The sequence below is a fragment of the Ahaetulla prasina genome, chromosome 4, assembly GCF_028640845.1.
Source record: "Ahaetulla prasina isolate Xishuangbanna chromosome 4, ASM2864084v1, whole genome shotgun sequence".
In the NCBI taxonomy this organism is placed as follows: Eukaryota; Metazoa; Chordata; class Lepidosauria; order Squamata; family Colubridae; genus Ahaetulla; species Ahaetulla prasina.
The window spans coordinates 120,389,829-120,415,171 of record NC_080542.1 but is presented as its reverse complement, the minus strand read 5'-3'; the positions used below and the strand labels follow the sequence as shown (position 1 = coordinate 120,415,171).

Genomic DNA, 25,343 nt, shown 5'->3' with positions numbered 1-25,343 from the left:
TGCCCCCTCAAGAAGGAATCGAAAGCGAGGCTCCATGAGGAGACCTCCACGCAGGCCTCTTGGGCGGTTTGCCCCCGCCTATTTCGGCCCCTGCGGCAAGGCAAGAAGGCTGATGGTCACGGCTCATCGCCTAACTTTTATTTTAGAAAAAAAAGCGCCAAGCCGTCACCTCAGGGTTGCCCTTGGAGCGCTGCTTCATTCCCACTCCCTTGCTTGGTTTGTGTGTGTGGTGGGGAAGGCGGTGTGTGCGCGAGTGGAATAGAGAAAAGAAAAGGGTCTCGGTTGTCCCTTTCTGCTTCCCTCAGGCGCCTCCCTGTCTCCTCCCCCTCAGCCGTAGTAGCAGTTGTTCTCCGAAGCTGGAGCCGCGCTTCTTCAGGCTTAGGGCGAGGCGAGGCGCGCGGGGCCGCTAGACGACAACCCGGAGCCTTTCCTCTCCCCACCCCCCACCCCCCTTTGTAACCACCGCCCTGTCCTTTCCTTCGCCGTCTCCTCAGTCGGTCAGCCTAAAGGAGGCGAAGCATATGAAAACGTTTCAAAATGGCCCGACCCTGAGGGATTAGCAAAGCTTTCCTCGAGGAGCAGGAGGAGAGGCAACAACCTCTGGGGTGGTGGGCGGGTAGGTGGTGGGAAATCCTTTGCCGTTGCTTCACAGAAGCGCTTCTTCTTGGGATCGATCCCCTCCTTTCTCCAATGGTCCAAAGTGACCCGTCCAAATCGCCTCCTGTCACAGAAGTAGCGGCGGCGGCGCAAGAGATGCAGATGGACTTCCTGGAGAATCCCCCGGCGCTCGTTACGGCACTGCAGGTACGACTTTGGAGCGTGGGGAAGCCACGGCGAGGGGCACCCACGAGAAGCCGCTACCACGTGTGTGTAGGTGGCTGAGTTGCAGCGAAGCACGGAGCCGCAAAGTAACCACCCCCCCACCCCACCTTAGGCCAGTTGACTAACCCGTGGTTCAGTTGGCTAAAGGAGACGAATTGTTCGGGTGTGGGTTACACAAAGCCACAAGGTAGATTCCTGGATTGTGGGTTGGGCAGGTTGTGTGAATCCAGACGTGGCTGTTTGCCAACCAATTATAATATGCTGGGTGTACCGGGCCAAATGTGATTAGGTCAGTGATAAAGTGGGTAAAGAAGTCATCATCTGACAGTCATATGTGGTTAATCTTGCCATTTCTAAAGACCGTTTCAATGTTTTGCAACAAAAACTCTCCTTGCATTTTTTAGCGAATCAGTTATTTGCATTAGTGCATTTCACAACTCACTTCATAGGTGCTTTCAGCCTACTGTCTCTGGAAATTTTTAATATCTTCCTATCATTTTCCAGCCTCCAACTAATTTCGAGGTAATTTATCTGGCTACAGCTGCCCTTATTGATCACACGTGCCAGGGCATAGGTAAAAATTTATCCCAAATACTCTTTTATAGTTTCTGAACATAACATACTTTCTCAGGATTATTGTTACTAAATTGGATGGGGCAAGATAATACTGAGAAGTAACTTGGGGCTAGGTTACACAATTTAAAAAAAAATCTAGCTCTGTTTCTAAACAGGTTAGGTTTAGAAACAGAAATAACAGCAAGGTTATTTTGATATCAGTTTCAAGATATTTTCAAGGATGATCTCAAGGATATTTAAACAGCTCTGACCAGTATGCCAATAGCAGAGGTAGCTATGATTTTAGTATTTGTTACATTATAGTGCCACAGTCTTGTAGAGTTGCTTAACAGATAAGTCTGTTAGAGTTTTGGGCTGAAATCTAACAGAAATACCATATTGGGAATTAAGTTCCAATGTGTATAGTAGGTCACATCATTGAGGTGTGATGTTAATTAGTTGCAAGAATTACAATATGGGATAATACATTCTTTAATTTTATTGCAAGACTCCTGGCTTTTTAATTCTGATCTGGTAATAAATAAACACCTGAATGCAAATCCCAGATTACGTAGAAGCACATATTCATATGGCAGTGCAGAAACAATAACTTTCCTAGATTCTGAGAGTATTCTGAGAGGATCTTACTTTTTTTTATTTCACAAGTTCTTGATTTGAAAATCAGGTGGTGATTGGCATGTTGGAATGTTCTGTCAAAGGCAAATATCTATTTTGTCAATTATATTTTTACCTTTGTGCAAAGTTATACAGTAATAACTGTAGAAAAATAAAGTACCTGCATATATTTATGGATTAGGCCAGGATGATTTGGATTTTCTTAAATAATGTTTGCTTTTAAATACATAAGAGAACTTGGACTTGCTCAGACCCTGTCATATTAACTTAAAAAGCAAGTTTTTGTTTTAGAGAAATGCATATAGTCCAAAAGATCCAAATGTATGAAACTGATGGAAACGGGCAACTGTTTTATGTACTAAACCAAGAAAATACATGCTTTTCCATATGAGCACATGCTGGAAAGAGCTGTAGCATATGTATTACTTTTTCAATTAAACACAATTTTTGGACACAGTTGATAAGATTTGTAATGTGTTCAACGTAAATACTAGAAATTAACAATTCCTTAAACTATCCTGCTACATAGAGACAAGTGGATGGGTTTTTTTTTTCATTTTCAAAACATTTATTCACCCAAAACATGTTCTAACGTAAGGACAAAGCTTCTCTAATTCTTTTTAATTGTACAAAATTTTAATGGGAAGTATGAAGATGCACAACTGGACAATCAGTTCCACCCTTAGAAAACATTCATTAATATGAAAGTTTTACTTAGTAACTCCATCGTTTTCATGCTCTAGCAATTTTCTACCTGCTGCTTTCTATGCAGTATGGTGACACCCAGTGCTTTAATTGCTTTTATTCAATGACTGAGGAACTCTGCATCTGACAGGAAAGTGTAACATTTTTAACTTGAAGTAGGATAAATGTATACAAGAGAAGTGTATATGCTTTCAGATTCCTTTTTTTATTTCCCTACTTTTTCTTGCTCTTTGAAAGGGAGCTACATCTATGCAAATTTATAAGTACCGGTATTTCTTACCAAATGCATGGTCAAATTTGCAAAGACAGATAGTTCATGCTAATAAATTGCATTTAATTTTCATCTGCGTATTTTAATCTATATTTTAAATATTACAATGTCCCATGATAGTACATTATCTTGTACATGAAGTGTTTTTAATCTATTCTGTGATTAACTTTTAACACACTACATATTTTAGTGGAAATTAATAATCTATTATATGGCAGTAATAGAGTATCCCAAACCTCAACAAAACTCTTCTCAGATTTAAAATTATGTAATATAGGAACCATAAGTAAGGTAGTTCCAATAATGCAGCTAAAAGGTCTTCCAAAAGAACATTTTGTTTCACTATTACATGATAAAATTGCTAAGCATTTCCATCAAACTACTCTGGTTGTACTTATTTTACTAGCAGAGTAAACTCATTTATAAATAGTTACATCCTTTTGTGTGTAATAAATGGGATTACAGTTACAATATATCTTTTGTTCAATATGCTTTTATTTAATATGTTAACTTTTCCTATAATTTTGTGTGTGTGTGTGTATTATGAATCTATGTGTATATATGTATGTGTGTGTGTGTGTGTGTGTATATATGTTTTATATATATATATATATATATATATATATATATATATATATATATATATATATATATAAAACCTATATATATATAGGTTATAGATATAGATATAGATATAGATATAGATATACTATATTTATACCTAGCTGTAGTTTATTTTTCTCTAAAGTGTCCTAATTTTAATAGGAAAGATTAAGATTAATATAAAATATTAACTTACAATTTCTTCCTTCTTGTATAATTGTGATCCATTTTGTCATATGTGAACTTTTTCCTGCTAAACTTAGAGCTAAATGGAACTTATGCAGTTGGTGAATAGAATTGATTTTAAATTTTTTTCAGTACTTTTGATTACATAATTAGGAACAGATTACAAGAGATTGTCAACAGAATGCTTTGTAAATAATTTTCTAGAGTTCTGATAATTCTTACTACACAAATTATTGTTTGTTCTCCATGAAACTAACAAAATTATCCCATCTGTCATGAGGTGGCCAAGTGAATGGATGTCCACCAGCAATTAGCAAAGCTATAAGGGAAACTTGACAATAAATCAGCTCATTACACAATCTGTCCCATTTATCTCATATATTTTTGTTGAAGAACATTGTGTTTTTGCTGAAACTGAAAAGCATCAATTTTCATTCCATTACTTCAAAGTAATTCTGTGATGTCCAAATAGGTGATAGGGAACTGATTTTTTTCTCAGGAATGAAAAAAATAGTTTTCCACAATGATGTAAATGGTAATGGACCTTGCTGATTTTCATGACAGAAAATGACATAATTTGAACATTTTTTCAATTAAAATTAATTACTGATTGTAGAATGTATATCTCTAAATTGTAGCTGGTTTTGAAGAAATAGAGATAATAGCGAGGGATGCTGAGAGTTGTTGTTCAGCAATATCTGAAAATCCACTTCTACCTATCCAATTTATGATGAATTCCCCTATTTGTATTGAAATTTCTGAACAGCTTTTCTGCATTTCTAAAAGTAATCCTAGATAAACCTTTTGAAAGGAGAGAGGGGAAAATAATACTTGAATTTAATTGCAGTCTGTTACTATTGCAGGCCACTTGGATAGTACATCATGCCAGCAACTGATCAATGACCCATATTAAACACTGAATCTCATTAATCCTATAAATTAACAGGGATCAGAGATAGTAATACCACTTATGGTAATAGCATCAACTATTCAGTTTCAAGACTGTAAAATATAGAGCAACTTTAGAAACATGGGACAGGAAGGCAGCAGCAGCAACAGGTTTAAATTACTATGGGTATAAGAATTGCAATTTCACACTGACGCAAGGCAGTCAGATGTTTACTATAGCTTCAAGCTAATTTGCAGTAATAATGCTTATCTTGTCATGTTATGTTGAGTGCCTGAGGAAATTCTTCAGAACTTAGTAAGTTTGCAAAATTGAATGTTGGAGAACTACAGCCAAATTTTGGCCAATAGAGTTTTACACAAATGAAGCTATGCTGCCGGTGACTGCATTCATATAGCCTGTTTTATTTTTTAATCTCATCAAGAAACTGGACTGCCACTTTTAAAACTTTTTTTTAAATAGATCTGGAATTGTCAGGTGGCTTTTCCTGAAAGTATTAACCATAATTAACTTAGTCAGCTTCCAAGTTGTCTTAAAAGACAACATCCTCTCAAGATGGATCAAATGCCAAGAGAAAAAATACCCTCAGGTTGAATTTATGACCACATCTGTGGATTGTTTTGGCAACTGCATGAAGGGGGTTTGCTATTGTTCCTTCTGCATTGTTTTTCAATTGCACGGTCCAGCCTAAAATTTCCAAGTAGTCTCAAGTAGCAGGTACCAACTGTGCTTTGGTTTTGGTATCAGCTTTGATAAGCTATGTTCTGTAGCTGCTCCATTAATCAGTTCCTTTACAATAGGGTGTAGAAGACAAATATGTAATTGTTGTTGAGCTAAATATATATGGTACAGATAGTCCTGAACTTATAACAGTTGTTCAAAGTTACAATGGCACTGAAAAAAATGACATGATTGTTTTTCACACCTATGGCTGTTATAGCAGTCATGTGATCAAAATTCAGATGCTTGGCAACTGGTTTATATTGGCGTGGGTTGCAATGTCATGCGGTCAGAAGGTAGGCGACCTTCTGACAAGCAACGTCAATGGGAAAGCCATATTCACTTAACAACCTTGTTACTAACTTAATAGCCGCAATGATTTACTTAACAACTATGGTAAGAAAGGTCCTAAAATGGGGCAAAATTAATTTAACAAATGTTTTGCTTAATAATATAAATTTTGGGCTCAGTAAGTTGAGAACTACCTGTATATAAGTTATGTTTTGTTTTTAACTTCTGTTCAGAATGCTGCATATGAGCTAAATATTTTAGATATATGGGAATGAAAAGGTAAAGGTGTTTTGACATTCTCCATTTTTTAATAATATTTATATGCTGTCATTGATTTTAAAAGTTTTGCTTAAGGGCAGGGAGACTACTGAATACTTGTGGCTGTATTTAGGTGCTTTGCATATCTCAAAGTGCCTTTTGCCACATAAGTACAATAATTCCCTTTGAAAAAAGTTTTTAGCTGGGTAAAAGAATTTTGAATCTCTTTGACTTTTCATTTAGTGACTGATTTGAATTTCCGTACCATTTTTAAACACTGACCTAAAAATAATAAAAAAGTACTTGTTTCACTGAAGAGTTGTGCTGGATGCACATATTTTCTTTGCATCCACTTTGAGCTTTGAGAAGATACTTACATTCTTGTCTGAATGAAAATAATCCAGTTTTCTGGATCTATCATATAAAGTGTGATAAAGAAAGGAAGACTTTGTTTTCATAGAAAGCTTTCAGACTTACAAATATTTTGTGTTATTTGTTGTTTATATCATTCTATAAATTAGCTCTGAATTTCCTTTATTGTAATGCAGATGTTTATATTTCTATATTGGAGTCAGAAGATATGTAGCTGTATATTGCAAGCTATTAACATTCATACTGTTTTATTAGTGCTGCTTGCCATCTCTTCCTCACCTCACCTTTTACATAACTAGTGTCAGCCATAATGTTTCTTTTTTAACTCATACATTTTACAAGCTGATTGTGATATGTCACCAAATCAGCAATGTCTTTTAAAAAAATTGCTTTCATTCATTATGCATCCCACCACATATATATCCTTATTCATTTGCATTTTTGCATAATCATAGTCCTAATGGTTTTAGAATTTGAGGTTTGGACTTATTTATTTTTTTAAATAGATGTAGTCCTCTGATTTGTCCCTTATATGTACATCTTGCTGATACTAAGTTAGAAATTTCTGGTTTAAGTAACCTTTTGAACATTTACATATTGTCATTCCTTTTTAATTCCTACTTCTTGAGAAATTATGTATACCTTTTGGGTCCTGTTTTTCCCTCTTTCTGGAATCCTTTAAATGAAATTATCAGTGAGCAACTAACTTTTTTTAAAAAAATCTATTCATTTCAAAGAATTTGCATTGTCATTTATATAGTCATACAGACTGTTACATTATAGAATTGTATAATTGTGATTATTATTTTGTACAGAACCTTGAAACATTTGAATTTTTGAATAAAAATAAATTGCTTTAATGCTTTTAAGTACAACTGGATTTTTTCCCCTAGCCTGACTTTTTGATCAGTATCTACTAAAATTCAAGATTTTTTTTTTTCTATGAATAGATGAAATGAAGCTTGGTTTGGTTTTGTTTTAACTTAAAATATGTGAGCCATGTATTGCAGCTTGTTCAACAAATCATGATTTAAATATGCATAGCTTTGCACTATTTTTGAACCACATATACATCATTTGCCTAGGCATACAAGAATTTTTTTTCCAAGATATATATTTTCAGAACTGTAAGTCTGAAAGTACATTTGGTTCATGCATTTTCCTAAACCATAATATGATTTGTTTAGTTTTTGACTTAAATGCATTGAGTCATAGTTTGAAAAACATGAGTTAGTATTTAGTGTGTTTTAGAAACAGCCAATTATGGTTCATTCAATAAAGTGGTTAAATCATGGCTTATGTCAATTCAGTCCTAGAGTAGCTGAAAGAATATATTGGGTAACTGGAAGAGCATATACACATTTCATTTTCTAGTGCATATGCCTGGTTTGCTTAGAATAAAGTTTTAATGTTAATACTGTAGTGTGTATTATAACTATCACTAGTCTCCTCAGCACTTTTGAGATCCATTTCAAAGGATATTCTTAGTAATTTAGGAAACTTGTAATAATAACATATCACAATGTAGTTTTCCTAGACTCTTTCCCTTTTAAAGATTCTTTAATGCTATTGGAATTGGATGGAATGAGATATGGAAAGGAAAGGCTAGAGAATCTGGGAAACTGCAGAAATTAAAAGAATTATTTCCTGATTTTGCTAATGGAAATCAATACAAGTATAAAAGAAAACTGGCATAGGATTCCATTCCTAGAGCTGGATTTAAAGAACCCTCAGCAAGAGGAAATTGATCTGCACAAGCAGGTGATGCAAAGGAATTCACATAGCATTATGAAATGGTACTTTCAATGTTCTTTTGAATTACTTGTTCAAGGCTGTATAGTTATTGCTGTCTATAAGGAGCATAACCTTGTGCTCCTAAACACATTGTTTCCTCTGCCAGACGGTAGCTCTTCATGAGGCACTTACACATGGTGCCCTTTCCTCTCACCATGTCTCAAAAACAGTTTGAAATGGACCTGTCAGTTGGCTCACTTCCCACTATCTTTACTTCACCCGACTTCAGAATATTGAGAACATCCTGGAAACACAAGTAGAGTTCTGCCTCTAGCCAACAAATAGGAGCCTGCTTAGTAAAGTAATTTAAAAGATCCAACAATGTTTTCTCAAATATTGCTAGTTCTGGAGCAACAAATATTTCATATAAAAAGAAAACAAAGTATGTTTCTAGTGCTACCTTTGAAGTATATTTTAGCTGCAAAATAACACCCCCCCCTTCTATTCCATTTTACTTGTTCTCTTTTCATGTTTTCATTATTAAAAAAAAAAAGAATTAAAGAAAAATCAGATGTTGGTGAAACCATCTGGCTAATAAGCTTTCATTCCCTTTGTATTAAAAATCCAATTGAGACTTATAGAATTAGCATTAGCATCATCAGTTTTGCACCCAGGCACATTTCCCAATTACTCTAAGCATGGAATGAGCTCCCTTGAAGAACATATAACTTCTGACAAAATACATTCTGAACTGGAGTAACTGAAGCTCATTATAAGGTGTTTTCACCTTGAAGCAACCTGTCACTTTGCATATTAGTTTCCTTCTTTGCTAATCAAGACATCATTTCCGTAGAACTTGCAAAGCAGTCTGAAGCGCACTGAAATTGAGAGAAGAATCATTAGATTCCTTCATAAAGACACAAAATGTTCATTAGACTTGGAAAGTTTCATTGTATAATAAGAAAGATTCTTAGGTATGTGATTTGGCTCTCAGTAAATCAGTTCAGATGCCAAATTCAGTCAGGGTTAGGGTCTCACAGAAATGTGAAGCTCTTTACAGCTTCATAGAGTGTAGAATTCTTGTATGAACATGCCAAGGGCTGTGTACAGGCAACTATGTTTTAGCTAAATATTTTTATTTTTATTTATTTATTTTATTTATTTGTCACAACAGTATATATAGGCATAAGCATGAAATAACTATACGATATATAAGCATATATATAAGCATAAGTATGTAATAACTATACGGATTGGATACAATTAAAGGGAACATTAGGACAGGAACGGTAGGCACGCTTGTGCTCTTATGCGCGCCCCTTACAGACCTCTTAGGAATGGGGTGAGGACAATAGTAGATAATTTCTGGTTAAAGCTTTGGGGATTTTGGGAAGAGACCACAGAGTCTGGTAGTGCATTCCAGGTATTAACAACTCTGTTACTGAAGTCATATTTTCTGCAATCAAGTTTGGAGCGGTTCACATTAAGCTTAAATCTATTGTGTGCGTGTATTGTTGTGATTGAAGCTGAAGTAGTCTTCAATAGGAAGAACATTGTAACAGATGATTCTATGAGTTAAACTCAGGTCATGTCGAAGGCAGCGGAGTTCTAAATTTTCTAAACCCAGGATTTCAAGTCTGGTGGCATAAGGTATTTTGTTGTAATTAGAGGAGTGGAGAACTCTTCTTGTAAAATATACTTTGGACTGGATCTAAAATCTTTCGAATGCAAATCATGAGCCTTATTATTGAGCTACAACCTTCCCCAAATATAACAATATAATGGGAACATGCATTTTATTTTAAATTACAGATTAATTATGGGTTTAGGAGAGTTCTATTTGTAATTGTGGATTTAATTGCAAAATTAAAATTAAAGAAAACTTGATATACTTGTGTGATATATGATAATACAATATGTGTATGTGTGTGATATGTGATAATATGATATGTGACAATATATATATTATCACTTCTATAATAGTATGTAATAATCCATAATAAAGAACAATAGAACAGAATGTCTATATTATTGCCTAAGGAGCAAGGTAGATGTGGTAGTGGAAATCAAGAAAATAATTAAATTTATCCCGAATGTTGTTTATGTATTTCCTAAATGTAGAAGGATGAAATTCCCAGTGTCTGAATTATATAGAGCAAGGCTTCTAAAATTGGGGTTACAGTCCTTGTGAGTGGCATGAACAATTTGAAGAGGATTACTATTTATTTTAAAGCTGATCTGCCAACTAATAGGAACCTGCAAAGAAAAATAATTTACAAAATCCAGCAATACTTTTTTCCCCAACTATAGTTCTAGAGCAACTACTATCTAATATAAAAAGAAAATGAAATATGTTTATCTTCAAGAAAAGTCTCAAGAAAACACTTTATTTATTTCCCAATCCTAATCCCAAATATATTATTATTATTATTTACACATAATGACAGTATACACAGCAAACGAGATAACTATGCTGGATTTCGTATCACAAATCACTAGTCAAACACTTTCCAAGCATTTAGGACTGCGTGATGTATCGGCGAATATGCGAGCAAGATCCCAGTAAGGTGACCTGCAGCTGACTAATGGTGATCTTGTCAGCACCAATTGATTTTAAGTGCTTGCCTAGGTCTTTAGGCAAATTATTATTAAATTATTATTTTATTATTATTATGACAGTATACACAGCAAACGAGATAACTGCTGGATTTTGTATCACAGATCACTATTATTATTCATAAAATTATTATTCATAAAATTATTATTATTATTATTCATAGAATGGCAGTCATATTAATTTATTGATTATTCCTGAGGATTATATTATTGCAAAATTTTAGAATCCCTAAAGACAGGCTCCTTGATGAAATTCACAAGCCAAAAACTTTGCCGAGGTTATGCGTTTAATCTGATACCCCATTGCTTATAGGAAACAGGTTTGATCCATAATTGGATTTTACTGTCATATAACAGCACCTTAAAATATTGCTTTCTATCTAACAGATAAGAGAGAAATGGGGACACATTACTTTAGTCATCACTCTGATTGGTTTTCAGACTAATGTAATTATAGTGAGGTCTGAAAAAGAGAGGATGTTAACAAAATAATATTAAAGTAAATTGTAAAGAGAAAATGTGGTACCACCACAAGCTGGAAGGTAAATGAGAGTGTGTTTGAAGAACACACTGAACACACTGAAAAAGAAATAGTAGTAAGATGATTTAAGGAAATTCCCTAGAAAAAAATTACTCAGTTCTATAGAAAACATTAGACATCTGTTATGTACTTCAAGTCTTGATGCATCATGTTTTATGAAATAAGCAGACTTTTTTTTTTCTGGCAAAATAATTTAGTCATAGTTCAGTACATTGTTTAATACGTTTAATAGGTCTAGCCAATTGATGATACTATATGGGCTTGAACATTGCTTTTCTTTTTTGATAATTCTTAAATTTTACTTATATATACTATGTATGTGTATCCATCCATCCATCCATATACATACACACACACACACACACACACATATAATTCAGATTCACGTCAACAGATGATAATAAACCTTAGCCGTAAATGTATCTGCAATAGTTACACATATACAAGCTCAAGAAGCTTTATTGTATTCAAATGACAGTAATTAAGATATAATGGTGAAAAGTAAATTATATAATAACTTTAAGGAACAGTTCGGAAAATTATGTTCTAATGATGAAATATTGAAAAATTTGGTCAGAAAATAATTTAGGATCACAGTTACGATAAATCTTAACAAACATATATTTAAAGTTGATCTGCCAACAAATAGGAAGCTACAAAGAAAAATAATTTACAAAATCCAGCAATACTTTTTTTTTCAACTATTGCTAGTTCTAGAGCAACTACTATCTCATATAAAAAGAAAATGAAATATGTTTACCTTTAAAGGGAAATTTATTGATTATTCCTGAGGATTATATTATTGCAAAATTTTAGAATCTCTAAAGAAAGGCTCCTTGATGAAATTCACAAGCCAAAAACTTTGCTGAGGTTATGCATTTAATCTGATACCCCATTATACCTGAAAAAAATGTGAAGTATGAGAGAACACAATAATAGCATTTACAGCATTGTATCCATTTTATGTTTGTGTATAGAAAAAAAAGTAAATACAAAAAAGAACTACCTTGTAAAATTGAAATCAAATTAAAAATCAGGTGGGTTTTTTTCCAGTATAGCTAATTGGTTTATATAATCATGAATAAACAAACCATATCTTCAAATAAATGGTAAATAGATAAGATGCAGAAGTAAAAGGCATTTGCTGTATTTTTTTGTCTGACAATAGAGAAGGAATTTCTTGAAATTCTATTTCTGAATCCTGAATATCCCTATACTCCTTGTTAAGACATCATATGGCATATGCAAATTTGACAGTTTTTCAATATAGCTGTACTTTAGTTATGAATTGTTAGTTAGAAAAATCTAATATACAAGATTGCATTAAATGATGCAAAAGCATGCCTTTTGTTTCTTTATTTTTAATATTAAATGTATTGCAATGTTAAAATATTTTTATTTAACTTTACTTGAATGCATAAACAAAATAAGTATGAATGATTAGAGTGTACATAGTCTATTCAATCTTAAATGCCAAATAAAATGATAGCAATTAATTTTTTATTTTAACAGTCTTATGGCAAAGGTGCAAGAAGGAAAAACAGATTTAAAGGCTCAGATGGAAGTACATCTTCTGATACTACCTCAAACAGTTTTGTTCGACAGGTACGTTATTTTTCTCTATTTGGGTAATATTTGGTTCTATTGCTTCACAATATATCAAAAGTAATATTGCACAATTTCTGCTGACAAAAAGAATAATAACAATAAAAATAGAAAAGTTACTTCAAACTCTCAATACACATATAACCATATAATAAAATAACTCTTGTTTTAGTTTAATAAAATAAAGATATAAAACTAAATATAGAAGCATATACAAATAATAATAGCAACACTGTATATCATAATCTGAATATAACCTACAAATGCATCATATTAACACTTTCAGAAATACACATTTCACTAGATATACTAGATACCAAAACAAAACATCTCTATTTTCAGATTAAACAAATACATAAAAATCTGAGATAAAAATCTATCACTATTAAACTGGAGAATAAGAACATATTTAATCATCAGATTCCAAAATCAAAACGTCATTTTTTTAATGAAGCAAAAGTCTAAAAGTTGTTTCTATGTAGAAAATCAAATTACCACCTTTAATCAAAGCAGTCAATGTTGCATTCTTAGCCAACTACATTAATTTCACAATCCTTCCCTCCATTGTGATAGTTTGTATATCCATCTCTGTAGAAGCCTTGCAGCAATTATTGTATATAAGAATACGATCCCTTATTTTAATAAAAATTATCCATCAAATTTTCAGTTTCAGTTTTCCTCATTGTTTTCCCCCTTCCCTCTTTTGTTGTAATTTTATAGTTTAACCTATATTTTTTGAAATAAAATAATATTCTTAAAAAAATTCTGCTGGCAAATGATCTGCTTTGAAAAATTTCACAACTAACGTGATGATAATTATGTATTTGCTAATCATTGAACAATATTGCATGAAATTATTATAGTTGGCTAAGATGGCAATGCTGACTGCTTTTATTAAAAGTGATAATTTGATTTTTTACCTGGAAATCACTTCTAGACTTTTGCTTGATAAAGAAACAAATGAAGATTTTGGAATATGGTGATTAAATATGTTCTGATTATACAGCTTAATAAATACACATTGAAAGATATTGCATGATTTTTACAATTTATACGTTTTTTAAAAGGTGGAAGAGATAAAAGTTTGATAAGCCAATTAAGTTTTTTTAATCAAATAGAAGATTGGATCCTGAATAAGGTAGCTCAGTTACAGTTGATTTTTTTTAGAAATTTAGAAGCAATTGGAAAAATGGTTTGTGTGTTGTTTCATAAGAAAGAAAAGAAAGAATGAGGTTATAAAGTTTCTAAATGCACTTACCTTCCCTAGATGGAAGAAAATATCAGTGTTTTCCCTTCTGCACATTTGTTGGTTTGTTTAATACATTTCCATCCTGCCATTCTGTGACGCTTATGTAAACTATAAATAGAGCAATTTAAAATTTCCACAACTACCTACAAAACAAACAGATTTTAGCAAATAATGATACTAAAATAATACAACAAAGCAATGGAAAGATAAAATAATAGATGACATATAGAAACTCACATGAAATCTTTCCAAAAAATGTTGCTTTTTCAAAGTAGATGTTCTAAAATGCATTATATAATACTGTATTTTTTATAGGAATATGCATAAAGATTATATAGGCTTCCATAATAAGTACGTAGATTTCCATAATGTTGCTCCTGAAATAGTCAATTCCATTATAAAATAGCTGCTACTGTTTCTCTGTACTGTCCAACCAAAATGTAATTACTTATAATTTAGGTCTATTATTTCGTATTTTGTCTGTCTTTTTTCTGTAAAAGTCTGCCCATTTTCTGTAAAAAGCCCTTCAGGTACTTGAACATACTGCCAAGCTGTCTTTGGTTCTTCGTGCAAAATGTATCATGCACTCTTGTTGAAGTGCACTTCTTTTGTAGCTGCATCATCTTGTTTGCTGATGAACCAGAAGGGAAATTGGTTCCTTTTTGGAAATACTGCTATTTGGTCCCCTTGCCCTTAGAATTTTCCTATCAAATACTGAACTTGCATTTATCTCTTGTTGAAATTAATGTTGCTGGTTATGGCTTATTGCTGTAGAGTTTCTTAAATCTAATTTGTTCTCTGAAGTTTGCTCTTTTAACAATCACGTCATCTGCAGATTTGATAATCTTATTTTCTAATCACTCATTGAAATAATTTATAAATATATTGGGCTGTATTGGGCCTAAAATGGAACTTAGTGGTATATCTCTTGACAACCCCTTCCAATTTCACCACAACACTTAATATTTACACTTTGGAAACTATTGTTTGAATAGTTGTATATTCATTAATGGAAACATAGACCAGCTCATATTTGGGATAGAATCGTATGGGATATTTTTCAAAATCTTTATTGAAACTCAAAGTGTATAATACTATCTGGCTTGAGAGTCAGTGGTTCAGGTAGTTCTTGATTTATGTCCACAATTGAGCCCAAAATTTATGTTTCTAAGTGAGAAATTTGTTAAGTGAATTTTGCCCCATTTTACAAGTTTTCATGCCATAGTTGTTAAGTGAATCATTGCAGTTAAGTTAGTAACATGGTTGTTAAATGAATCTGGCTTCACCATTGACTTTGCCTATAATGAGATCACAAAAGGTGAACACGTGACCCCAGGACATTGCAACCATCATAAATATGAATCAGTTTCCAAGCATCTGAATTTGAATCACATGACTATGGGGAGGCTACAACGGTCGCAAAAATGGTCATAAGTCTTTTTTTTTCAGTGCCATTGCAACTTTGAATGGTCACTTTGAATACTAACTTTGAGTGGAACTATAGTTTAAGTGTCACTGTATATCTGTTAGCATATGAAAAAAATATTGAAAGTCACATAGCATATAAGTTTAATAGATGATGATAATTGGAAAATAGCTAATATTGTTTCTTCGTTTAAGAAGGGAACACTGGAAACTATAGACTAGTTACACATCAGTATCTGAGAAAATCCTAAAAAAAGATAAGTAGTGCATTGCAAGTATATAGAAAAGAACAAGGTGATACTCGAAGTCAACGTTTTTAGTAGCAAGTGTTGTACTTGTTACTAAAAACATTTTGTAATTATTATTGTTTATTTATTAATTTTAAAAAGCAAGCCCAGTTCAGATAGCTTAGGAAAACACTATATTAAATAGTTCATATTTGGAAGTTGAAAATGGTGGAGTAAAGAAAAACAAAATTTAAATAACTTTATGTAAACTAGTTTCCAGTATAGTTTGCTTTTATTTCAGTGTGTGATTTATTTCCATAATGTTGCTATTCTATATCCAGTTAGGGAAACAAAACTAGTAGTTACTCTGAATTATCTAAGCAACTGTACTACAATTCTGTGCTCCTAAAACTGATCTAGTTTCCAAGATTACAGAACTGTTTTGTAAGTAATATCTATCAGCATTGGTTTTATTATCAAAGAGTTAAATCACTAAAAAGAGGAAAAATAACACTGCTTAGTGCAGAAGATTATTATTTATATCAGATGGTTAAGGTTAGAATAATATGGTTATTCAATATTTGTCCTTTTAGATTTTTGGTTAGTGACATAAAATTAAATACTGTGGCCTTCCCAGTTTCCCATATCCTATTCCTTTGGCTGTGCAACTGAAGTGTTGGAATTGAGGCTAAATGTATATTGAGTATGGCAGATAAGAGAAAGATTCCAATATTGCATGATATTAGAATTGGATACATATTCCTTTCAACTTAATTTTAGCAGAAACATTTATAAAACAGCAGAGAAGCTCTGTCTTATAAAAACAAGCAATTTTCATTCACATGCTAATAACAGTAATTCTTCCAACAAGTTTTTTTTCTAAGGTACTTGACATTTATCATGTAAAAATGAAAAGGGTAATCTAATGAGCCTTTTATAACTAGAAGAACAAAATAGTTCTAAGAGTCACTCCAAAGAGTTAGAGCATAGAGGTTTAAGAGAGGAAGTACAAGAAGGAGACTTCTACTATATGAAGTCCATGCTTTCAATATTGGAAATAATCTATGAGCTCTTTAATTAATAAACATATTTACAAATACATATTGTATGTTTCCTAAGAATTAAGCCCCACTGAGTTTGGTAGAGCTTAGTCTGTAGAGTATGTGAATATAAGAAGGTATCTTAATGAATTAATGATTGATTATAATTTTAATATTTCTTTAGTTTTATGATATATATGCATTGAACTGCTAATAAACAAATGTGATAAGGAATATTGCATTTGGAAAAATCCTTAAAACATTCATTGTGATTTATTAAAACAGACTGCTAGGAATATGTCTGAAAACATTGTACATCTGGTGATAAGTACATATGCTCAACTGAAATATTTATGAACTTCTGTGCTAGATTATGAGCAATATATTCCTATTGATTTAATAACTGAATACTCTACCTTTCTACTACAAACATTACTCAAAAGAATGGCATATAGAACATAGAAAAAATGCTCAATTATAGTTAAAATACAAAGAAAATTGTTTTAAAAAATGCCTAGTACACTAAACCCAAAATTTTCTTCATTATCGTGAGAAAGAATGCATGAGAATCTTAGATATGATGCAATCAATTTGCATGTTCTCTGTTATTGGGGGGGGGAAGGGGGAGGGGGTTGTCTTCTGACCTTTTGAAAAAAAGCCACATTTTGAGGATTTCTAGAAAGTCACTATTATTGGGGCTGATCTTGAGGTGGGATGAGGCAGAAAAGTCTCCTGGCACCTCTCAGATGGAACTTCTTAGCTGATGGATCTGCAGCATGCCTTTCCTGCCAGACTAGGGTAGGTGGATGTAATTGGGGAAAGGGAGTCCAAATATTCTTATATAATGAATTTAAGTAGCTCTTGACTTACAACCATTTGTTTGGTTAAAACAGCTCTGAAAAAAGTAAGTTATGACTTATCCTCACACTTACAACTATTGTAGCATCCTGATAGTCATGTGATAAAAATTTGAGTGCTTGTGAACTGGCATGTATTTTCAGCAGATGCAGCATCCTGGGGTAATATGATTGCCATTTGTAATTTTCCCAGCTGGCTTTTAAGTGAGTGGGAGAAGCTAAAGTCACTTAATTACAAATGATTTATTTAAAAACTGTAATGATTTGCTTAACATCCATGACAAAAAAATGTCATAAAATCAGGTGCAACTTCCTTAACAATGCATTGCTTAACAATGGAAATTATGGTCCCAGTTAGGTTGAGGATTATCTATATACAGTTATTCAATTTTACTTCCTTAGGAGAATCTGGAACTATGTCTAAATTTAGGTTAGCTACATACCCACTGTAAATAAAATTACATAATAATAATTTTAAACTATAATTCTGTGTGGGTAGATGGTGAGGGTTCTGATTTTTGTAGATACAGAACCTTATGTGACTCAGTTCTTTGGGTAAGTTATGATAAGGATTTATATTAAGGATTTACGTTAAACACTCAGAATTCAATTTTTATTATAGATTGCTAATAGAAAGATGATGCAGAATGATGCTAGGTTTAGATTGTTTCCAAAACGTCCCTGCATATAAATACATTCAAGTAAAGGAAGACTATTCTGAGGCATTATACTCATACCCATTTCAATGTAATGAATGCGAAATAATGCCATATTAGATGTAAAAATGCTAATGTAATGTTTGTAGCACAAATTATCTGTTTAAAAACATTTAAAGCATCAAAAAGCACAGCTCTTCACAGTGTTACTTAACTAACCTTTATATTGGAGCTGCAGGGTGGTCTTAGCAGGTATAGTAGATCTGGATGACAATAGATTGGGAAAAATTATTCTACATAATCTATTTTCTAGAATCAGCTAATTCCATATAAACATTGATGATATGTCTCATGATACATAATGTCTTGGGCAAAGACTGAGAAGAAGCAAAGACACGATTAGGCAATTCCTCTGGTGATTTGGATCAATAACTCTCTCAGCCCAGTGCACCTGACAGAGGTGGTTCTGGGGGAGATAAAATGAAGGAAGTAATCTTTGTAAACTACCCAGAGTTCCTTCAAGACTATTTAGGTATTTCCTGAAACTTTTTCAAACATGGAATATTATTTTATTAAAATTGACAACAGATGAACCTACTAGATATGTTACATTTTCTTTTCTAATGAGTGTCATATATTCTCAGCTAATAAGATTTAACAAGCTTTTCAAAGGTACTAAGTTTTAGTCTTTTTTTATTGAAAAAGTTTTACAAAAAAAAAAGCTTTCCTCCCCCTTTCCCCTCCCCTCCCCTCCCCTCCTTCACAACTCCCCTCCCCCACTTCCCGGAACAAACACAAGGTATAGTTAAAGATAAAACAAACATATGCTAAAAAATTTTCCCTCCTAACTCAGTTATACTCCTACAGTTCTCATCAATTCCTAACCTCCCCCAAAACAATCAGAAATAATACATCCTAATCATTCAAAGGCAGTCTGATAACTCTTAGTCTGATATCTGTTTTGGATATAGTCAATCCATTTTTTCCATTCATTTAAGTATCTTTCTTGCGTGTTGTCTTTCAAAAAGGCTGAGATTTTTGCCATCTCAGCCAAATTAGCAACTTTCAATATCCATTCTTCTATTGTAGGTACTTCTTTTTTTTTTCTAATACTGTCCTATCAGTAATCTTGCCGCTGTTATTCAATTTAAAATCAGTTTAGTCTCAATTACTGTACAGTCTGTGATAATTCCCAGCAGAAAAAAATGTGGCAGGAACTTTATCTTCTTTTTCAAAACATTTTGTAGAATCCACCAAATTCTTATCCAAAAAACCTTAATATTCTTACAAGTCCACCAAATATGAAAATATGTAGCGTCATCACAATTACATCTCCAACATTTTGCTTGCATATCTGGATAGATACACAATAGTTTCTTAGGATCTAAATGCCATCTATAAAACATTTTATAAAAATTTTCCCTTAAATCCTGTGCCTGCGTAAATTTAACATTTCTAACCCAATTTTTTTCCCAAGTTTCCAATAATATTGGCTCCTGAAAATTTTATCATACAGTCCTTTACCAAATCCCTTTCAGAATCTATTTCAAGTAACACATTATACAATCTCTTTATATGCTGCTGAGATTGATTTCTAATTTGCTTTACCAAGTTTTCCTCATTCTGGACTATACCAATTTTCTTATCTTCCTTCCATCTAGCACGTAGTACTAAGTTTTAGTCTTATGCATGACTTTTAATGCTCCATTTTGGTGTTACTTATTTATTCCTGCCTTTTTCTTGGGATGCAAGTTGATGAACATAGGTTGTCATTTAGCCTCATTTTATCCCTAGAACATTCCAGATATGTATGATATGCTGTTAGAAAATACATAGAAAAATATTGGTCAAAATCAACCCGTAAAGTTGTGTAAGGTCTTGCATCTGGATCTGTTCAGTTCAAATCCACTATGCTAAACTGGACCTCAGTTGTGTGAGACTTCTAGCTCTTTTTCAAGCATAACACTAGAAATATTTAATTTAAATAATATTTAAAACATATATATATTTCTTAACTAGAATTAGAATTTTTGGTTTGTTTTGAAAACCCAACAAACAAAGCTATCTTCAAAATTATAATATATTTTTGAAGAAATAATAAACAAAAGCCAAAAATATATGCAAGTTTTGATTTTCCTGTAAATTTTTGACCATTGAATACGCAATCGGGATTTAAAAAAACCCTCCATGCTCATTTTCACTAACTAGACGGGAAAGAAATTAACAAAGTAATATTAAGGTCAGGCTGTCCCCTTGGCAGTAGATAATGAACAGAAAGTGCTAACATTTTCCAGACATTACTAGAAAATGAAACAAATTGAACTTGTCTTTTGTCTTGCTATACTAAAAAAAAAGTCTGAAGAAAGAGCTTATTTTAATTGTACTTTAAAATATTCGTCTAGATAAAGGTATAAAAGGGAGATATTCTTGCTGTTATAAGAACAGTGTTGAGGTGGCTTTCACTTGGTGAAAGATTTACCTCTATATTTTAGCTTTTGGAATAAGATGGAGCGTTTTGTTAAAGGTGGAGCATTTTTTATCATGGTGAGTAGGATGTGTAGACAAATGGGGAAACAATGTATGCATAGGCAAAAGGGAATAAATGGGGATGTATAGACAGATATGGGTAAAATGGGAATGTGTAGGCAAATGGGGATAAAAGCAGCTATCTTTGCACATCTTCTGCCTTGTAAGTGGCATTGTGTCATGCATCTGAAGAGGATACCCTATAGTATATATATGTATACATATATAACAGATGATCAAATGACAAAAACTAAAGAATTCCCCTTTATATATGTGTATGTGAATTGTGTATATAATTTGGTTTTGTGTTTTTTTAATTAGTATAGACCAATTCTAATGTCTTATAATTTAATTGAACCACTTTTTAACTGTCTTTCTTTAACCAGCTTCTTACCTCATATCAAATTTGGTTTCATTCAGTTTAGCTTTTAAAGAGTTATCTTGCTAAGAACCGGAGAAATCTTCAAGCCTCTTTGCAGAATTTCTGGGTTACAAAGAATAAAACATGTTTCTTAGATAGGCTGTTGAAAGGAAGAGAACTAGAGAAATGGATTAGCAATAAAATCAGCAATAAAAGTACCATGGATGCTATTCCAGTACTGAAGTAAAGTCATGGGCTGAATTGCTGTCTTGATCCTAAGAATAGTATTTATTCTACACCCAACCATGGCTCACTGCTCCATCTTTTTGATCGGTGGACTACAGATCTTTAAAAAAATGGATCCTGCAGATATGAGGTTAGTGAGATTTACTTTTGAATCAGCGTAAAAAAGTAACATTATAGGATTTTCCTCATTTCTCTCCTTTTCTACTATATATTACTATCATTGTGTTACAAATATTATTTTTGTAGTTTTGGTTCTAATCAATGCAATTAAGTCTATGGCTTCGCAAATCATTGCTGACGGCAATTTCAGCTGAGAGCAAGGCAGAAGTACAGAAATGTATTATGTGGGAAATAGTCTGTACAATATAATCCAGTATTTTGTCTAAAATATCAAAGAGTATAAATTTTATTGACAATATCTTTAACATTTAAAATAGAAGATTAATAATTGAGATTGTTTTTAAACTTGCATTTTCATTTATGTGAGAAAAAAATGATAGCGGAATAATTATATACAAAAGCTACATACAAAGGTTTTAATTTACCATTTACAAATATTGTTAGTTTTAGAAGGAGAATATGGATTTATGGTAAAGTAAATGTTTTTTAAAAATAAACAAAATGTTGATTTAGAGATAATCTTAGAATTTTTATTGATTTTGTGTTGATTTGAAACCCAGCATGACAACAAACTTGTAATAATATACACTACGTGCATAATTATTAAGCAAGTGAGTGTTTTGACCGTATCACCGTTTTTATGCATATTTTCCACCTCCAAGCTATATAAACGCTTAATATCAGGCAATGTGTATTGTGTAATGAGGGAGTGTGTGGTCTAAGGAGATCAACACCAGAGGTGAAATGTTTCCGGTTTGTACCGAATTGCCCAATCCAGTAGCAATGGCGGGTGGTGGTTCAGAGAACTGGTAGCAAAAATCCCAGCCCTCCCACCCCTACCCATGCCCAGCTGATCTGCACAATCATCAGAGGTTTTTTTTTTTTACTTTTAAAAGCATTTTTTCTTCGGCCGAAAAAATGCTTTTAAAAGTAAAAAAAAGCCTCTGATGATTGCACGGCTCAGCTGGGATCGTCAGAACCCTTTAAAAGCATTTTTTCTACAACCTCTTCAGCGAAGAGGCTGTAAAAATGCTTTTAAAGGGTTCTGGTGATCAGGCAAGTCAACTGGGGTTGTTAGAGGAGCCTTTTTAAAAGCATTTTTTCTTCGACCAAAGAGGTTGTGGAAAAAATGCTTTTAAAAGTAAAAAAAAAAAGTCGGCCATGCCCACCCAGTCATATTACCCCTACCACCAAGCCACGCCCACAGAACCAGTAGTAACAAATTTTACATTTCACCCTTGATCAACACACTATATCAAGGTTTGCATAATTATGAGGCAGTTTCTTTTTCTCAGGCGAAATGGGCCAAAAAAGATAATTAACTAACTCAAAAAAGTTAAAACGTTTTCAGAGGGATGTAACACTCTTGAAATTGCTAAGATATTGGGGCGTGATCACAAAACTATCAAATGTTTTGTCGGAACTAGTCAACAGGCTCTCAAGAAACATTAAAAAAAAGATGCACATTAACTGCCAAAGATTTGAGAAGAATCAAATGTGAAGCTATCAGGAACCCATTATCCTCCAATGCTATCATATTCCAGAACTGCAACCTACAAGACACATAAGTTGAAATGGCAAGATTGGGCCAAGAAATATCTGAAGACAAATTTTTCAAAGGTTTTATGGACTGATAAGATGAGAGTGACTCTTGATGGACCAGATGGAAGGTCCCAAGGCTGGATCAGTAACAAACCCAGAATCAGGAAGCTAGAGGTGGGGTACTAGTATGGGCTGGTATTATTAAAGATGAACTAGTTGGATCTTTTCAGGTTGAAGATAAACTCAAAATCAATTCCTAAACCTGCTGCAGGTTTTTATAAGACACTTTGTTCAAGCAATGTTACAGGGGAAAGTCTTTATCTTTCAAGAAGACAATGATTTTTATGCAGGGTATTGCTCCATCGCATGCATCGAAGTACTTCACTGTGTGGCTACCTAGTAAAGGCCTTAAAGATGAAAGAATAATGAAATAGCCTAATTCCTCACCTGATATAAACCTTATTGAGAACTTGTGGGTCCTTCTTAAATGGGAGATTTACAGTGAAGGAAAACAGTACACCTCTCTGAACAATGTCTGGGAGGCTGTGGTTGCTGCTACACAAAAAGTTGATCATTAACAGATCAAGAAACTGACAGACTCCATGAATGGAAGACTTATGATTGTTATTGAAAAGAAGGGTAGCTATATATATTTTTTTGAAACATCAGAAATTTTTATATGCAGATTTTGAGTTTGTTTATTATTCTCACTTTAACAGATGCAAATAAATGAGTCAGATGGCCAAATTTTCATTTTTTAATTAGTTGCATAATAATTCTGCACACTAATAGTTTCCCAATAATTCTGCACATATATATATTCTCTTAAGAAAGCCAAAGCCTCACTTTTAGTTTCTTAAATATTCAGGTTTGAGGATTATTAATATTTTGGATTGACCGAGAACACTGTAGTTGTTCAATAATAAAATGAATCTTCCAAATTACCGCTTGCTTAATAATTGTGCAGACAGTATACAGCAGAGGATCTGAGATACATGAATTTCTAGAAATAAGCTTGAAGATTAAACCATATTTAATCACTATCTTAAAATATGTCATAAGTATCTGCATAGCATGATAGTAGGGCTAAGTTTCAATTACTCCTCAGATAAATTCACATTTCAGTTTTTATAACAAGTTCATACAATATTCCTTATATTTAATGTACTTCATAAAGGTTAATTTATAAATAAATATGGCAAGATTGAAGAACTTTACAGAATGAAATGTTCTCCATTATGCTGGGGAGAGAGAATCCAGGAATGGATGTTGCTCTTCTCTTCTGCCTGGTGACTAAGCCTGTCATCTTTTTTGGTGATGCCTCCGTTGTCTGGTTGCCTCCCAGTTCGGCTCAGTCTTCAGCCAGAAGAGACGTTCAAAACAACATGGCTTCAATAGCTATATCAATTCCTGGATTCTCTTCAAAACCATGAGTCAAAAGGGAATATGTTTTCTTTGCGATCGCTGGACAGCGATTAGGTCGCTAACTGGTCTGCTGGTTAACTGTGTTTCCAGCTATTTCAGAGCCAAGGACCCTGCCATTCCTGCGAAACAGCAGAGAGGGCTTAATTCAAAGCCGGCTCCAATCTAATGAACTGAGGCCCCTGGCATTACCCGCACAAACAGCGGAGGGGACTCAGTCCCTGCCCAGCTTCGTCTGGGCACACTGATAGTGGCAGGTGCGATTGGCGCAAATCCAAGCCACGGCAGCAACAGTCCATTGGGGACTAGTTCTGCCTCACAACACAGTGGAAAACGGCAACTCCACAGCCTTCCACCAGTGAACAACCTCAGGAAGGGAACAGTAGGGCTTTCCCTATAGCGTCCCGGAGCTGCAGACAGGGTTCCTCCAGCCAAAGAACACCTGTCAAAGGAGCAACAGATTGGAGCCATAAGAAAGTTGCTGCAAGTGGCAGAAGCTCTAAGGCAGCCAAAAAGGACACCAAACAGTGCCAAAAGGCCATTGAAAAAGAACTGACCAAAGCCGAAAAGGCTTGAAAAATCCAGGGCCTGACAAATCACATTGGCATTTCAGTCCTAGACCTATTTGCTTCACCATGCAACACACAACTGCCATGGTTCTTCAGCAGGTTTGTATCACCAGGGGTGGAAGGGGTCGATGCTCTCCACAGCTTGTGGCCCCGGGGGCTCCTGTTTCTTCCAGTGCCATGAGAAAGAGCGTATCAGGTAGGACCAACGCCCCTTTCTGTTTCTAGCAAAATCAATAACATCAGTGCATTTTTTTTAGTTCATGATACGTAAGTGTTGCTTT

The 25,343-nt window shown here is 33.6% G+C and overlaps 1 protein-coding gene across 2 annotated transcripts in view; it reads left to right on the top strand.

Annotated features, from left to right (window-relative positions):
• Positions 1 to 397: 397 nt before the first annotated feature.
• CACNB2 (calcium voltage-gated channel auxiliary subunit beta 2) overlaps positions 398 to 25,343 on the top strand; it is a 187,110-nt gene continuing 162,164 nt past the window's right edge. Inside the window, exons 1-2 of one of the 2 annotated variants that reach the window (XM_058182232.1) lie at positions 398 to 804; positions 12,730 to 12,822. In XM_058182232.1, coding sequence (XP_058038215.1) covers positions 691 to 804; positions 12,730 to 12,822 — 207 coding nt within the window. In that variant the 5' untranslated portion in view covers positions 398 to 690. The remainder of the gene's footprint in view (positions 805 to 12,729; positions 12,823 to 25,343) is intronic. The other variant, XM_058182231.1, reaches the window with a different exon arrangement.